Source organism: Siphateles boraxobius, unplaced genomic scaffold, assembly GCF_051911475.1.
Source record: "Siphateles boraxobius isolate OS27281-9 unplaced genomic scaffold, OSU_SipBor_1 77, whole genome shotgun sequence".
NCBI lineage: Eukaryota > Metazoa > Chordata > Actinopteri > Cypriniformes > Leuciscidae > Siphateles > Siphateles boraxobius.
This window is the reverse complement of record NW_027509205.1, coordinates 19,193,834-19,211,049: the sequence shown is the minus strand read 5'-3', so window position 1 is coordinate 19,211,049 and position 17,216 is coordinate 19,193,834. Positions and strand designations below refer to the sequence as shown.

General features: G+C 36.8%; 1 protein-coding gene across 11 annotated transcripts in view; it reads right to left on the bottom strand.

Moving 5' to 3' along the window:
* The window catches only part of nhsa (Nance-Horan syndrome a (congenital cataracts and dental anomalies)), a 108,083-nt gene that overhangs the window by 21,346 nt on the left and 69,521 nt on the right, over window positions 1-17,216 (bottom strand). For 2 of the 11 annotated variants that reach the window (XM_077218582.1, XM_077218584.1), the window contains exon 1: window positions 6,089-6,533. The exons of the other annotated variants lie outside the window; for them this stretch is intronic. In XM_077218582.1, the coding sequence (XP_077074697.1) occupies window positions 6,089-6,125 (37 nt within the window). In that variant the 5' untranslated portion in view covers window positions 6,126-6,533. Of the gene's footprint in view, window positions 1-6,088; window positions 6,534-17,216 lie in introns of those variants that run through there. 11 annotated transcript variants of the gene reach the window in all.

Below are 17,216 nucleotides of genomic sequence, written 5' to 3'. Positions count from 1 at the left end.
CACACACACACTTTTACAGCAAAATTACATTTCATGATGCAAATAACAATAAAATGTGCTTTCTATAGTCTACAAGGGTAAATTTTGTTAATATTAATAATAAAGTAAAATTTGTTTTTCAATGTTCTATGGTGACATTGCATAAAATGCTAAATAAATGTTATTCTTATTTTTAATCAAATTATATTTAATATAATTTTTACTTGGCAGAGGAGAACATTTACATTTAAATGTATGCATTTTCTGATTTTTTTGTTCTGAAATGAATTACATTTCATTCAAGGTATATGTTTCATCAGTTTTATTAATTCTATGTCATCATTTTCAACATTGATAACAATCAGAAATGTTTCTTGAGCATCAAATCATCATATTAGAATGATTTCTGAAGGATCTTGTGACACTGAAGACTGGAGTAATGATGCTGAAAATTCAGCTTTGATCACAGGAATACATTACATTTTAACATTTATTCACTTTGAAAACTGTTCTTTCAATTTTTTCAGCTTTTACAGCATCAAATAAATGCAGCCTTGGTGAGCATAAGAGAACATTAAAAACGTACTGATACCCAACTTTCAAACAGTAGTGAAGATTAAGATGAAGAGCAATTTTCACTATTTAAAAGTTTGTCCCAAATTAACAGCAAATATAATGTTTAAACATACTGTTTATTATCCCATCTTTAAAGATGATCCTGCAACAGAAACACGCAGAAAGATGTTCTCCTCACTCCAAGAGCATGACATCACCACAACAAAACCTATTCCAGAGACCTCTTCCGAGATAATGCATCATGGACCCTGTGTTTACCAGACAAAAGGCATTTCCGCCCGTTCCTGCTCTGTGTCGTCCTGGATTTGGCTTTCAGCTCATATATATGCCTGTTCTGCAGACCACCTCTGCCATCCCATACCCCACTCTCCTCTGTAGTTATGCCAGATTATTCCTCTCGTTTCTGATTTCTCCCATCTGGGACTAGATTCAAAGGTTTTATCTGTCTGGAATCGAGCTGGACCGGTGTCCTGGGTCAGTTCTGAGTCTGGATCAAAGACTTCTGACATGTGAAGATGAACCAGCACTTAGATCTAATAGCTGCCTTTCAATCTGAAAAATAACGCTTTAAAAAAAAAAAAAACGATTTCACAGCTTTATGTCATAGGAGAAGCTGTGGTTCAGAGAAAAATCTGAAGAACTTAACATCAAAAACCTAATATACTCAAGAATCCTGTACAGTGAAAAGTGTTCTTAATTAAACTACAGTTCTTTGGGGAGCACATTGAAAACCTTTATGTGTCTGGCTCCACTGATTCTAAAAGAGCAGATCCGAACTGAATCCAGTTCGTTTTCATCCACCATTTGACCCAATACAATCAGTTTCGGGATGATTCTTTAAGATGTGAAACCTTTGATGTGAAACTATAAACCAACTTGTTTGGCATTACATAATGTACACCACTGTTTAAAATTTTGGTTTTTGTATGTCTTAAAACATTTTTTAGAAAGAAGACTGTTCTGCTCAACAAGGCTGCATTTATTTGTTCAAAAATATTGTGAAATATTATTGCAATTTAAAATAAGTGTTTTCTATTTGAATATATTATAAAACCTAATGTATTCCTGTGATCAAAGCTGAATTTTCAGCATCATTACTCCAGTCTTCAGAGTCACATGATCCTTCAGAAATCATTCTAATATGCTGATTTGCTCCTCAATAAACATTTCTGATTATTATTCATGTTGAAAATAGCTGCTTCATATTTGTGAAATAGAAATCTTTTGTAACGTCGTAATGTTTTGATCAATTTAATGCATCTTTGAATAGAAGTATTAATTACTTTTTCACAATAGTGTGTATTTCATCTAAATCTGCTACAATCTCCATCTAAGTTCACCATTAATTGAATCAATATAGAGATCATAGAGATCATATAAGTCAAGTCAAAAGATCTAACCTCTGTACTTTGTACTGATTTATTATGCCAGACATCCTCACTGACCTTAAAAAGATGCTTAGTGACCACAGTTTGAACTAATACTACTTGGACTAATCTGAAAAATCTCCAACAGCAAATCAGTTTCTGCTGTTTAATTGCAACTGCCTATATGGAAGAGTTGAAAAATGTTGCTCGATTTAACAGAATTCACAATTGAAAGACTGCCAGCAAAAATCATATTTTTTGTATATCTGACTGGCTCCCAAATTATAAACTGCGATCTTCACAATCCAACTTGTTGGTTGTTCCTCATACACGCTTACGATCTATGGGTGATTGTTGATGTTACTTTTATTATTTGAGCTTTGCATTGCTTATTTTGTGTGCAGCGCTTTAAGAAGTTGCTTTTAAAGGCGCTTTATAAAATACATTTTATTATTATTATATCCAGATTTTATCCAGATGGTTTCTGAAAGTCTGGACAGCAAAAACAAACAAATAAACTTAAGAGGATCTCTAAAGCAAAGCCACGCCTCCTCCAAAATACATCAACGCACACAGCAGGGAGCAAACAAAAGCGTCACGAGAGACAGCGTTAAACTACCTCATGTCTCAAAGCACATAACATTACTATAATAATCAACATAAAAAACTTAAAGAGCTCTGAACTGTACCACCTGACTGCTGCAGATTCATTTCGCTGTGCAATTGAAACGCATAAATTCGAGTCACGAAATATAACATCACAGGTTTCCATCTCTTCCAAATTACAGTAGTTAGGGTGTGAACGCAGCATAAACTGTTTGTTTTGGTTCAGGAGGAACTGTAAAAGGCGGCTGCTGTTTCGTCTGTGCTGCTCGGTGACTGACGTCTGTCTAACTCATAGCATGAAACGTACTGATGACGTGTGATGTCTGTGCGAGCAGGTGCGCGGAGGTATGGAAACATCCATTGACAGGCAGGTAGGACAACATATATAAAATATAGATGATAAATTTACATATAAATACATTTAGACCGTTTAACTTAGTGATTGGTATGAGGATGTGAAGAGACTTTCAGCCAGCATAACAAAAAATGTTTCTGGAACAAATCACCAACCATTCCTTTAATAGTGCGGTCAGTCTGCCTGAAAAGATCTGATTTGAGAAAATATCCGATTTGCCTGCATTTTAAACAGCCTTAGTGTGGTGGAAAGCATTAGGAAGTTTTAAAGTAGGGTTTCCAAGTGTGACCCCCGCTGAGGACTGAACTCTTGCCCTTCTCGGTTCCCTTTACTCAGACAGACACGGCTCCAGTCAACCATGGTGATGTAGCATCGTAGCACATCAACTCACAATCAAGATGAAAACCACCGAATCACGTCATGCAACTAAACATAAAAAATGTTGACACAAACAGTTGAGTGCAATGCCAATTGGTCATCAATCTCTGAGAAAGTTTTATTTACAAATTATTTAATTTGCAAAAAACATTGTTGAATTTATCACATTAGATAATAGGCGACTGCTCTTTTGATACATTTATTAAATAACAATAAAATAAAGGTTTAATAAAGTTAATAAATAATAATTATTAGTTTTTGTAAAAAATAAAATACATTCATACAAATTAAAACAATGATACTATAAAGTAAAAAATATATATATATTTTTTTTTATTATATAATATATATTTAAAATTATATACTGTATGTAATAATATATAATGTAATATTTTTATATTCTATATATATTTAAAATAAATTAAAATCCAAAATGCATGTTTTGCATGTTTTTGTGGTGAAAATACAGACTTGGAGTGAATATTCCTTTAAACTAAAATAGAATCTACAAACAGAATATTAGTTATGTTTGGTACTATGGGTGGGGTCAAGTGGGGACATTGCATAAATAATAAAGTGCATTATTGAATGCATTAAAAACTAATGACAATGGTGAATGTGACCCAGAAGCATTTGTATGAAATCCATTAGTACCATCATAGTAAAAGTAGGGTCTCACAAGACCTCTTAACCTACACATTCTGAAAAGACAAAGCCATATTGATTCTCATTCTAAGATTTATAGGTGCTGAAATGGGTTTTATTTTTTAGGCAAGCAATACAAGATCCTTAAGCATTTTTCAAGCTCAGTCAGTCGGTTGATTCAAGATAGGGTTGTTGTGTGGAAGGGGGGCTGGGATATCTCTTCCTTATAGAGCTGTTTGGTTGTTAGTTGTTTAGCAGCATGGGGTAAAGAGCAACCCAGCAGTGATCTCTAACTGGAAAAACAACTCTTTCTTTCTATCCCTCCACAGTCCGAACACCTCAGAGAGAGAAGGGCATTTGTCTACATGGGTCTCTTCAGCAGCTGTTGCACCTAATTGATAAACACCCTAAAGTGTTTCCACACTAAACTGAGAAAAAGAAACAACAGGGGTTACAACACTTGAAAACAGCAGTGCAAAGGTAATTCAAAAGAGTCTCTCTCTGTTCGTTGTCTAGTGATCATGGCAGCAGTTATTCATAAAACTATGATAGAGATAAACATTAACTAATCCATTCATTCATTTTAGGGAATCACGCATAAAAAAAAAAAAAAAGAAATTGTGCAAATAAACCACTATTAACAGGCACAATTAATTATTGGCGAATTCCCCCTGGACCACACAAATCAGAGAAATCTCAAAGGTGGTAAAAACGGGCCATCTCCAGTGCCTCTGTTCCACAATGACAGAAGTAAACAGCTCCCAAAAACAATAGAGATGGTTCGTGGAGACCGCTTGTCTACTGATTGTATCATCCGAGATAAGCCAACAGGCTTATTCTGGCATGAAAAGTGGAGATGGGAAACAGAAGAGACTTTTATCATTGAACCTTTTCCTTTCCTGGTCCTGTTCCCTGTTTTCTTTGCTATCTTTCCAAAGTCGGTGCTATTCTTCTATCATCAATGCTATCTGTAGATTAAACATGTAAAATGGCATTTTTTAACACCACAGTTGGAAAGCGAAGCCGAAGTTGGAGGCCTTGGCGCCAAATCATTGCAGATTTTCCAAAACCTCAAACATTCAAATTGAATTGAGACTTTAACTACTACAGAACATTCTGTCTGAACATTTCATAGTTACAGTGTTGGATTTCATCTGAGCTCTTTTACTGTAAAAATCAAGAGGGCAGAATCTAAAACTTTGGCCCTGTAAAGGGCCAGTGATTTGCATCAACAAAGTGATAGCAATGCAACTAAATAGAGCCCACTTTTATGCAAATGTATAATGTCGTGCAATACAGCAACTCCAAATGAGAATACAAAGAGTGGCATGATCATTTTAAATGCAAGTAAATTTACATTATAATGTAAGATTATATTTAACAGTGTTATTAAATTACTTGAGTTTTTTTTTTTAAATCCTAAAGTCTTTAGGAGAGTGTTAGATTATGGCAAAAGTAATCTAAATGTAAAAATGGATGAAATATGCATGTACAATTAAATATCCAGTGTTGGCCATACCAATATATCATGCATCCCTAGTACAAACTACTTGCAAGAAAAAGTATAGTGACCCCCAGCTATTTTAACTGCTGTCAGTGTGAATGTACTTTAAGGCTGTCCTGTTTCCCAAGCTCAAACCCACCATCTTCAGTCTACAATCACCCTCTAATCAGCAGCCACTGGTTGAGACACGAACCCTGAGCCAAACCCCGACCACATTCTCCAATCCAAACACACACACACCTTCCAACGTGGGAAAGTCTAGCCCTCCAAATATTAGCCATTCCTTCCAATGAACCCACACCTCACTGAAGACCACCTTCACTCCCCACAGGTCACAGCACATTTGGTATAACCAAAAGTCAAATGTTTGGTTTAGCCTAAAGAGTGTGCCAATCTGGCAAATCTTCCAGGTATACAACATCACAACCATACAACGCGGTTAATAAGTCCATTGGGTCACCAAAGAAGCGAAGCAATGCACATTTCACATTGTAAAAATTATGCAAAAGTAGACTTAGTAACATTCAAATGACATGAGTTCACTTCAGTCAGAGTTTCTAGGCTATAAATCAAATTACATCCAGGGATAAGATTGCAAAACGGAATCACTGGACAGCCATAAAAAGCTACAAAGTGTAGCATTCAAGATGTCACTATGACAGGAGACATCTACTGTACCTTTAGACCTCAGCGGCATGCAGCATCCGAGAGCCATTACCGTGGTGGAGTGTCACAGCCGAGATGGTCAGCAAGGGATGAGTGTGTCTCTATCTTCCTCCTTGGTTTTTTCTCATGTTTTCATTTGCCTTTCTGCTTCAGCCCCCTGGGGCTTGTTCATCACCCCATGGAATCACAGCACACTTCTTTCTCTCCCTCTCTCTCTCTGACTGACTGACTGACTGAGACCTCAGGCTACTTTCAGCTCAGCTTTGCTGCAACATCTGCAACCCCCCCCCCCCCCCCAATCTCCAGCCTTTTACCCTAGATATCCTCTACCCCCTATTGCTGGTGCACATGGTTCAGTCCGGCCACAACTTGGGCTTTTGTAATCCTGTTATGCTTCACTGAGCAGTCCAAAGGAAGGAAGCACAGGGGCACTAATCCACACCACTCAGTATGCATGATCAATTCACACTAATCAGCAATTCAAGGCAACTTAAAAATCAATATCAAAGAATTTTAATACGCAGAAACAATGATAACTAAGCTGACATTAACAAAGCATGAAAACACTAGGTGCCCTTTCAAAACTTTCTGGGCGATCTGACATGTAAATTTTTTGGCTCAACCAAAGTTGTTAGTTTGAGGTTGGTATTACCTGTTTGTCCAGATAATTGTAGACAGAGGTGTTTGGGAAACCTGGGAAGCCTTCAGTCTTTTGATTTATTTAGTGAGTTGTAATTTCAGACTTCCATAGACTTCCATTGTCCTTTGCTAGTGAAGCTGGAAGACCATAGTAAGTTTGTTTTTGACTGGGGACACCAATACTTCATCAGGGTAACCCCATCCAAAACATATTCCCTACATAAAACAAAATCTGTAACCTTTTGTTGAGCACTAGACTCAGTATAATAGCTGCATCCTGTCTATTGGCAAAAAGTCCAAAACTTTCAATGAGGCTCCAATTAAACGACCCATAAAACAAGGACTTTTCTGTTCTAAGATCTTCTTATCGCTCTGAAGAAACCAGTATGCAATTTACAACCTATTGTTTTCAGACACAATGTTGAAATGGCTCAGTTACTACAGTAAATAGGTTGTCTTTACTGTGAGTTGTGGCTAGTGTACTAACAGGCTTGCATATAGGCCTGTGTGTGTGTGTGTGTGTGTGTGTGTGTGTGTGTGTGTGTGTGTGTGTGTGTGTGTGTGTGTGTGTGTGTGTGTGTGTGTGTGTGTGTGTGTGTGTGTGTGTGTGTGTGTGTGTGTGTGTGTGTGTGTGTGTGTTATGTTAGCTGGTACACTAATCACTGCTGTGTCATGGTGGTGTAGAAGAGTCAGATGGTAAACTACAGATCAGCTCTTTAACCTGGTCCATAACAGAGAAAAAAAACACAAATAACATCTCCTTAGTGTCTCAATTGTTTCTCATACACCAGTGGGTTTAAATCGAGAGCAAATGGAGACTTTTTCCTGCTTCCCATGGGAACTAATCTCACATGTTTCCTTTTGAGTGCCAGAATACATCTAAACAATGTCTCAAACTCAAATGACCATAGTCTGTAATAGAAAGCCAGAGATTGAATATAAAGTAATCATTAAACAAAGCTACACGATCCAACTCTATATGACTATGCCAAAACTAATTTAATTTTAGAAAAAAACATCTGAGACTAAGTAAAAACTTAAATAAGATTTTTTTTTTTAAGTGCAACGTTTGAGCAATGACATTTCCCTTTGGAGGTTCTCATTTGCATAAGTATTGCTGACTAAATGAGAGGAGATTTCATATGCAAGGCTTTGAGACATGTCTCAGAAAGACAAGGACACTTATTCTGTGTTGATTACAAACACAATTATAGAGAAAGGGAGCAACAGAGAGAGAGAGAGAGAGAAATACCAGCCTCCGTCTTAATCTCCTCTAATCCGACCCACTCTCAGCCTCTGCTGACCTTGGCGCCATCATGACCAAATGCTGGAGTGAGACCACAAGAACAGTGTTTAAACACACAAAGCTGTTAACACCTGAGACGAGAGAGGTGGATGTGTGTTTATAGTAGTTCAAAATTCCATGCATTAGCATAAAACACTTTTACAGCACTTCACAACATTGCATTTGGTTGCAGGTTACACTGCAGAGTAATGTTGAAAACATTCTATAAACCACACCATAAAAAAATAAGTCACTTATGCTCACCAAAGTGGCATTTATTTAATACAAAAATCTGATTGATAAAACATTTTGTGAAATATTTTAGCCATTTATTTTTTCTGTTTTCCTGCGATCAAAGCTGAATTTTCAGCATCATTACTCCAGTCTTCAGTGTCACATGATCCTTCAGAAATCATTCTAATATGATGATTTGCTGCTCAAGAAATATTTCTGATTTATTATCATAGTGGAAAACGGTTCTGCTGCTTCATATAGCTGCTTTCATTTGTCGAAACCGTAGTAAAAAAGTAGAATAGAAAGTTCAAAAGAACAGCATTAATTTGAAATAGATTTTTTTGTAAAATTATAAATATCTTTACTTACACTTCGGATCAATTTAATTTGTTCATGCTGAATACAAGAATTATATTTCTTACAAAAAACTTTTAAACATTAGTGTACAAGTAAAATAAAACAGTTTGGAAATGTTATGATAAAATGATAGTTATGATAGGAGGAGGGAAGGGAGGAGCTTTAGTCTCAGACAGCAGGTAGCCATCCAAAAATAACACGTCTAATAAGTCAGCTATAATTTGGCTGGGTTACCCTTAGTCTGAAACAAAGCAAGACATAAGGCTGTTGGGTCAGTGGATCTGTTATGAGTGCTAATTCATCACTGTTACCAAAGTGTGATTAACTTTTCATCACTCTTGACACTTTGTCCAAAAGTCAGCATGTTTATATTTAGCTACCTGGACATTTGAAGGTAACTCTATCGCCTCCTTGAGGTTTGTTACTGCACACTTGCGATTGGCTGGTTAAGTACTTGTGCACTTGCAGGTTATAGCCGTATTTTTTATTATTATTACTGAATATCTCCACTATGATCTCAGCACAGGAAGAAAAGCTTTCCCTCTAATTCTCTCTGTCTTTCTTTCTCCTGATCTTTGGCTCCTTCCTCTGTGATGAAGCTCTTTGATCTGGTCTCAGTAGGTGGAGCTCATAGATCATCCAGGAATGTGATTGTAGGTTTTATTAAGCCTGCGTCTGCCATCCGCTTCCATGACCACTACACCGCTGCTGCCCCGCAGGTACAACTACATCATCACCATTCCACGGCTTTCAGTTATAACTTCCTTAAAGGGATAGTTCACCCCAAAATTTAAATTCTGTCATCACTTACTCACCCTCAAGTTGTTCCAAACCTTGATGGAGTTACTTTTTTCTGCTAAACACAAAATATGATATTTTGAAGAATGTTGGTAAAAATAAATAAATAAATAAATAAATACTATGGAAGTCATTGGGGTCCATCAACTGTTTGGTTACCAACATTCTTCAAAATATCTTCTTTTGTGTTCAGCAGAAGAAAGAAATTCATATAGGTTTATAACAACTTGAGGGTGAGTAAATGATGACAGAATTTTCATTTTGGGGTGAACTATCCCTTTAAGACTACAACATTTATTTAGAATTAAAAAATAAACCAAAAGAAAATATGATAGAAGGTTCTTAAGATAACAAGATTTTCGATGCGAGTATAGATTTATGTACAGTATGCTATTTTTTTGTATACGTGAAACTATGCATTAGGACAGTAAGATTTAAGACTATTATTGTCACATGACCTCATGACCTCTGATAAAAAAATCGTTATTTTAGCCTATATAAAATTTTCCCCAATATTAATGTATATAAAAATGTGTGTAGTGATTCCTATAATGAAAAGCTGAATTTTCAGCATCATTACTCCAGTCTTCAGTGTCACATAATCATTCAGAAATCAGTATAATATGCGGATATATATACATTTTCCCAAATAGGTCTTGTTACATTTATTTAATTTAAAACAGCCTTGTTATACTGATTCCATTCAAATGATTGCTCAAATAGTCGACTAAACTTCCCATCTGTGTCTGAAACCAGCCGATAAGGAAGCACAGGACGTGTTCTTTTCTCCGCTCTCTTAAACTAACACTGGATCAGGCGACCTGCAGTAGTTTAGTTTGTGACACACCGTCTGACCGCTACAGCCAAGAGCACACATGGATGATGTTTGTGTGCTCAGTGAGAATGAATTAGACCAAAACAGTGCGTAACGCTGACTGGATTAAACTATGTACTCACAGCTTCTTGTTTTCATTAGCGGGACGCCCGTATCGAATCATTAAAGAATCAGGTGATGTGGTTTAAAAGACCCTTTCCAAACCAGAGCCTGTAACACAGCAAACTAAACTCTGACAGAAATTAACTTCATTAGACATTTCGGTCAGAACCGTCAAAGCGCATCAGCATCAACTTGGTTTGAAATGTGTGTCGTTTACCACTATGAAAGTCAATTAAAAATGTGGTATTTTTGAAAGTGTGTCTCCATGTTTAAAATGCCTATAATGAAGAAGTCTGTTTGCATTTTTGTTCCTGCATAACATTTTTCTCCCTTATATATTACAATATTTTCTATTAATTTATATATTAACTTTATATATAAAATGTATAATATTCAAAACACTGTAAATAGGTTCATAATCTGTAAATCTGAAAATGTCTATTCTGACTAAACCCAACTGTGATAGTTTTATTCTCATATATTTATATTTTTATTTTTTATTCTTATAATTTGTAGTATTATGTTTCATGTTGTATTTGTATATGTCCACTGGAAGCCTCAGTACCAAAACAAATTCCTTGTGTGTGCAAGCACACTTGGCAATAAAGCTCTTTCTGATTCTGATTCTGATTCTGATATTATAATATTCTCTATTCAAATATATACATTTCTATACAATGATATACTGCATTTACAGTTCTCTTGCAAAAATATTCACCAATTTAGATGTCAAACACTACGGCAAGGTCATGGTTGATTCCTTGAAGTCGCTTTGAAGGCGTCTACCAAATGCATGAATGTGAATTAAAAAAAAAAAATTCAACACAACTAGATTCAAGTCTGAAGTTATTCAGTCCAGAATACTTCTGTTTTTAAAGTTACTGAACACATTTACTATGACAATGCACTGTGATGTCTCAAGGTAATTGCATATCTCCTGCAATTTGGCTATTAAATGAGATACTTTACTAATTTTCATATTTATTGTGATTTATTGTGTAAATCATATTTATCATATTTTCATACGTATTTAGTTAAATACTTAATTCGACTTCTTTTATAATTAAATATAATTGCTTTTACAGAGGTGAAAATGCTCCTATTTGATGAGCTTTAAAATAATCCAGGAAAGGAAAATTCTAAGCTAAATATTTTTAATAATATGCGTGTGTGTGTGTGTGTGTGTGTGTGTGTGTGTGTGTGTTTATATGAATTCGAAAAATCTAAGAATCAATCCAGAATAATTCCTTGATTCGCGATGCATCGATTTATTGTACCAGCCCTAAAATCGGTATCAGCCAATATATATTCATTTTTAATGTTATCGTTATTATTGACCCAATAAGAAAATTTTGCCGATATTACCAATTAATGATGGATTATTTCCTTCAGATACGCACCGTTCACCATGATGGTTTTGATGGAATGCTTGAAATATGATTGGAATCACTTCAAAAAAAGGAAAATGCAGTAAAGTGCAACACGTTTAGCACAATTCTGTCAAAGGCTACATAAAATTATAATGAGAACATCATAATTGTGTGCTTGGGACATATTGTGAGACTTGTTTTTGTAATCAGGCTCTCAAAATTGGTATACAAATTTGGATTTATCAGCCAATATATCGGTTATCGGCTTTCAAATATAAAGAGTTATCAGTATTAGCCAAAATGTTCATATCGGTGCAACCCTAATATATGTCTATTTAAAGTTTGTATTATTTTTTAATTTTAGTTTTAGCTATTTCAGCACATCAAGTTTTGAGAAATGTTTCCTAGCTGAAATAAAATAACAACATAAATTTAATTTTTATGGTTTTAGTTTTACTATATTACTATAATAACCCTGTTATCAGGGTGTTGCTATGCGGTTTCTAAAGTGCTCTGGATGGTTGCTAGGTGGTTTCTTACTGTCTTTCCTCAAGTCTCTGTGATATTCTGGTCAATGTTATTTCATGACATTTTCTGCACTCATTCTTTCATCTGTCAGGCAAAAATCAGTCTGATGGTCTGTTTGACAGGGGTCTGGTCTCTGTAACTGTAACAGACTTGCATAGCAGCTCACTCTCAGATCCGGACCAGAGGAGCACAAACCCAAACTCTTCAAGAAGCTCTTATCCAGCAGCCCATGGGAACCTGTTCCTAAACCTAAGATCTGCATCTATGTCTTAAAACACTCCCTGAAAACAGCAGGTCCGCTGGATGCTTTCATTTTCTAAGCAAAAAGCAACAGATATCCTTTACAAAGTCACAAATCAGCAGAAAGCGAGTCAAGATGAGACCCTCAGAGCAGCTGTCTAATTTCAGAAGTGAACTCAAACCCCAGAGTCCCGGAGAAAAACATCTTCAAAGGCTGACGGAAGAGTACAGCAGTGTTCGCTGAAGTTAGACTCTGAACTTTTGTTTAGCCAGCTGTGATGTATTACTCTGCCCTGTGCTTTACTCTGGAATATTTCATGACTGCACTTCCCTAACTATTGCTCATACTGTACTTACGGTTAGTGATGAGACCAAACACATGACAGTAATTGAACTTAGGCATGCAACCCGTGTCATACAGGTGTAAATGCTCAGATGCATCATATTCTTTTGCACAATCATATTCTTATTCAAATTCCACAGACCTGCATTGAAGGAGGGACCTGAATCATGCAAATACTACTTTACCACATTGATTTAGCAGTGAATCAAATAAACCACGGCATCATAAAGCCATATTCTGTGTTCAGGACAGGAGATGGAATGCCCTCTAGTGGTGTATAAGATAGTACCTAGTTCCAGATACTAAATTTCTCCACAGCCAGGTAAAGAACAATATCTCAAACTGTATCTGAAAATAAGTTAGTAATGGTTATTGTAGATAAAGTATTAAAAAATGAGAGGACACTTACAATAGTTGTGTTTAAAATGTTAATCGAAGACATTTTTACCAGAGGAGAACTGAACCCTGACTGAGACTGGTTTCTCCCAAGGTTTTTTTTCCCCATTCTGTCATCTGATGGAATTTGGGTCCTTTGCCCAATTTATAGGTCAAATAGTTTGGGAACCCTGATTATTACATTCAGTTTTCACTTAACGCTGTGCTATACTCACTGTACCTTTAAGAATGTTTTTATTTCGCATTGCGTCTCTCTCTGTCTGATTCCCGCAGTCATTCTTGTGCGCGCTGGGTCAAAAAACACGGATGCACACACTGGACCTCCCACTGGCCATTTATCTGTGCCGCCCGGGGTCACAGACATCACCACCTACTTTCACAGACTCGACCTTTGACCCCAAGCCACCTCATTACAGCACTCCTAACAGACCCAGAGGTCTCTGATCTGACTCAAGGGGAAAGGTCAACTACTGGCCATGGTGATTTTCCTGTAATTAGGCTCAACGCTGGAGACTCTTTTGAATTGAACTAAGCAAAGGTCGAGTTTCATCCAATCACCATTAAGCTCATCACCACCTGGATACCTCATTCAGCCAAACAAGGGTCCAAATACTGGGGGTCAAGGTGTGGGGGGGATGGGGTGTAACCACCCAAAATAGGAGCAATTCAAAGAAGGAAAAAGCAGGCGTTCTGTATATTACATAAAGGAATGTTTCAAAGAACCATAAAAGCTCATTTAAAAGTTAGAGCACACAATTTTTGGGAGTTTGGAGCGTTCTGATATATTAAAAATATATTGAAAATCAAAAATGAGACTCATTAGGCACATAACAATGTGGTTTTATTGTGGACTTCTTTTATGAAAATGTTTTGTTCTTGTTTTATTGAATCTGCCATTACTTTTTCATTTTTGTGCTGGTCACCTTAATCTTAAAAAACAGATTTATGTTAGAGGGTATAGCGAAAGTGTGATGAGATTGTTGGCACCACTTTGAATGATTTGAATAATTTGTATAAAGTCAGGACTCTGATGAAGGCCGAGTTAATTATGAGAGATTCCAGCCATCCTTTGCAGAATATTTTTAAGTTGCTTCCGTCTATTATTATTAATAATATTTTGTACCAGCTGCCATTGTTTTTTTTAAATTATTGTAAGTAAATTATTTATGGAAGTCTTTGTGTGTGTGTGTGTGTGTGTGTGTGTGTGTGTGTGTGTGTGTGTGTGTGTGTGTGTGTGTGTGTGTGTGTGTGTGTGTGTGTGTGTGTGTGTGTGTGTGCGCGTGCGTGCGTGTGTGTGTGTCTATGTGTGTGTGTGTGTGTGTGTGTGTGTTTGTTGTTTGTTCTTGCTGATTGTATGATTTACTGCTGGCAGTGAAACAAATTGTCCCTTGGGGATAATAAAGTTGACTTAACCTAACAAAATTGATGAACTAAAATCAAAATAAAACCTGAAAATATAAAATATTATATTATTATTGTTGTATTATTATTTTATAATAATATAAAATAAAAGGCAATTTAAAATATTATAGTATATACATAATACTAAAATAACACTGTTAATAAGCTTAAAGAGTCAATCAGAATGTAAGTGCATCAACAAATCTTGACAAGTACTGTCACTGTTTTATTTAAAATGCTTGATTATATATTAACATTTTGCAAGTACTGTATGTCCTAAAAAATAAAATAAAATAAAAAGCATTTTAAGACAGCTGACGCTTGCCTTACTGTTATAGTGAAGCCAACAGACAGTTTGGACCGAAAATTACCTAAATAAATTTATTTACAAATGTCTGCTTTGGCCAATAGATCTGTTTGTTCTATTTACATAACCTATTTATTTCCATCCCGAACAGGCTCAAATCAGTACAGCATGCCATGGGACTTTTTTTAGCCCTTCACCTTCCCCAGCACCACTTGACTATATATTCGCCTGCCGACTATAGCAAATATTAGCCCAGACGAAGCCAATACATTTCATTCTTAGCAATAAAATGCTGTTTAATCTGTTGACATCACTTTACTATATCTTTATTTTACTTCTGTCATGGCAGTGTTTGGCATGGTAATGGGTATGACAATGTTGTATGTTTGGTCTTGGTGGAATAGATCTGCTACGCTGCTGCTGCTGGTTATTGCTGTTGCTGCTGCAGAGCAAATATGGGACCTGCTACTAGGGTGGCCATTTCCATAACACCAAAAAGGAGGACACATATATTTTGGCGCATACAGTATGTTCTGTATCGTATGCGCGGCTGTAGATTCCAGGAGATTTTAACTAATTTATGGGCATCAGGTAGCCGCTATCAATATGCGTGATTTTTATTGGGTAATTTTTTTTTTTTAAACAATTCAGCGCAACTCCAAAAAGGAGGACGAATGAGTGTCCGGCTTGAGGCTGCGCCGGACAGGGGGCTAAAAATCCGGACTGTCCCGCTAAAATCCGGACGTATGGCCACCCTACCTGCTACTGCCAAAACATACGACACGCTGCTGTGAGCAAGTAAGACATGCTGCTGCTGTACAATATAACATACATGAATTACCCGTAGTAGATCTATACAGGTGGAGCTGGGGAAGGTGGAGGGTTTCTGAAAGTGCACTGCAACTGCTACAGCAAATGTGGACCAAGTATTTGAAGGTTGAGCAGCTCATTGGCTACTGATACAGCAGGAACCAATCAGCTGTGTCCTATAGAGAATGATGTGAATGCAAGCAGATTGTGTTAAGGACCTATCAGCCGCCGCCATCGAGAGTTTCATGACAGAACTCTGCATACATCACAATTGTATATCAATTTTTTGTGTGTTTTGGTTTTAAGTCTCTAATTATTAGCTAACTGCATTTGCTTACAACTCAGGTTGCGCAATCTGAAACTGAACAGAAAATCTGCACGTATCTGGATATTCACATGCCTTTGAGTCAAAGTAGCAGAATTTACAGATGCTGATGGAGATCCACTTGGCTTGAGGTCTGGTGGAGTTGTTGTGGAAAGGAGACGTTATTGAGAGCAGACCTCCGTCACTGTTTCACATTCATTCATACAGATAGCCTGCCAATCCTGGAACTGCTGTGTTTTGTGAGCACTGCATGTTTGGCAGGATCAAGGTGGTTTTAGTTCTGAGTGAAGCTCTTCTAAGTGTGTGTTCTCCACAAAAAATAAAAGCTAATTTTAAAAATGATTTTTATGACCCATGAAATGTTGAACAGTCCATGAGAAAAAAATTCATTTGGCCTTACAATCTCAGCGCAGTTATAATAACACAATGGCCACGAAAAACAAACGCAGCCCTCGTTAATGAATAAAGCATTAGCATTGGCTTGAACCAACACAAACATTCTGTTCTAAAGGTGGAACATCATCAATGAATCATAAACTTCATCAAAAAGTCAACAAAACAATGATTGATTATACAATAGTTAAACAAACTGATTATACAGAAGTCGGTCGACTCATTCAAATTGGTTAGTGAATTACATAATTATGAATGCTGGCTAACCAAGAATACTAAATATTAAAATTTAGTGTGCTACAGACATTAATGATACCTCAAACCTCAGAGATGCAGCTGACATCGTTGGCCACATGGTCTCTCTCTCACACACACACACACACACACACACACACACACACACACACACACACACACAGACAGACACAGACACAGACACAGACACAGACACAGACACAGACAGACACAGACACAGACACAGACACAGACACAGACACAGACACAGACACAGACACAGACACAGACACAGACACAGACACAGACACAGACACACACACACACACACACACACACAGACACAGACACAGACACAGACACAGACACAGACACAGACACAGACACAGACACAGACACAGACACAGACACAGACACACACACACACACAGACACAGACACAGACACAGACACAGACACACACACACACACACACACACACACACACACACACACACACACACACACACACACACACACACACACACCTAAAAACCTGCTTTC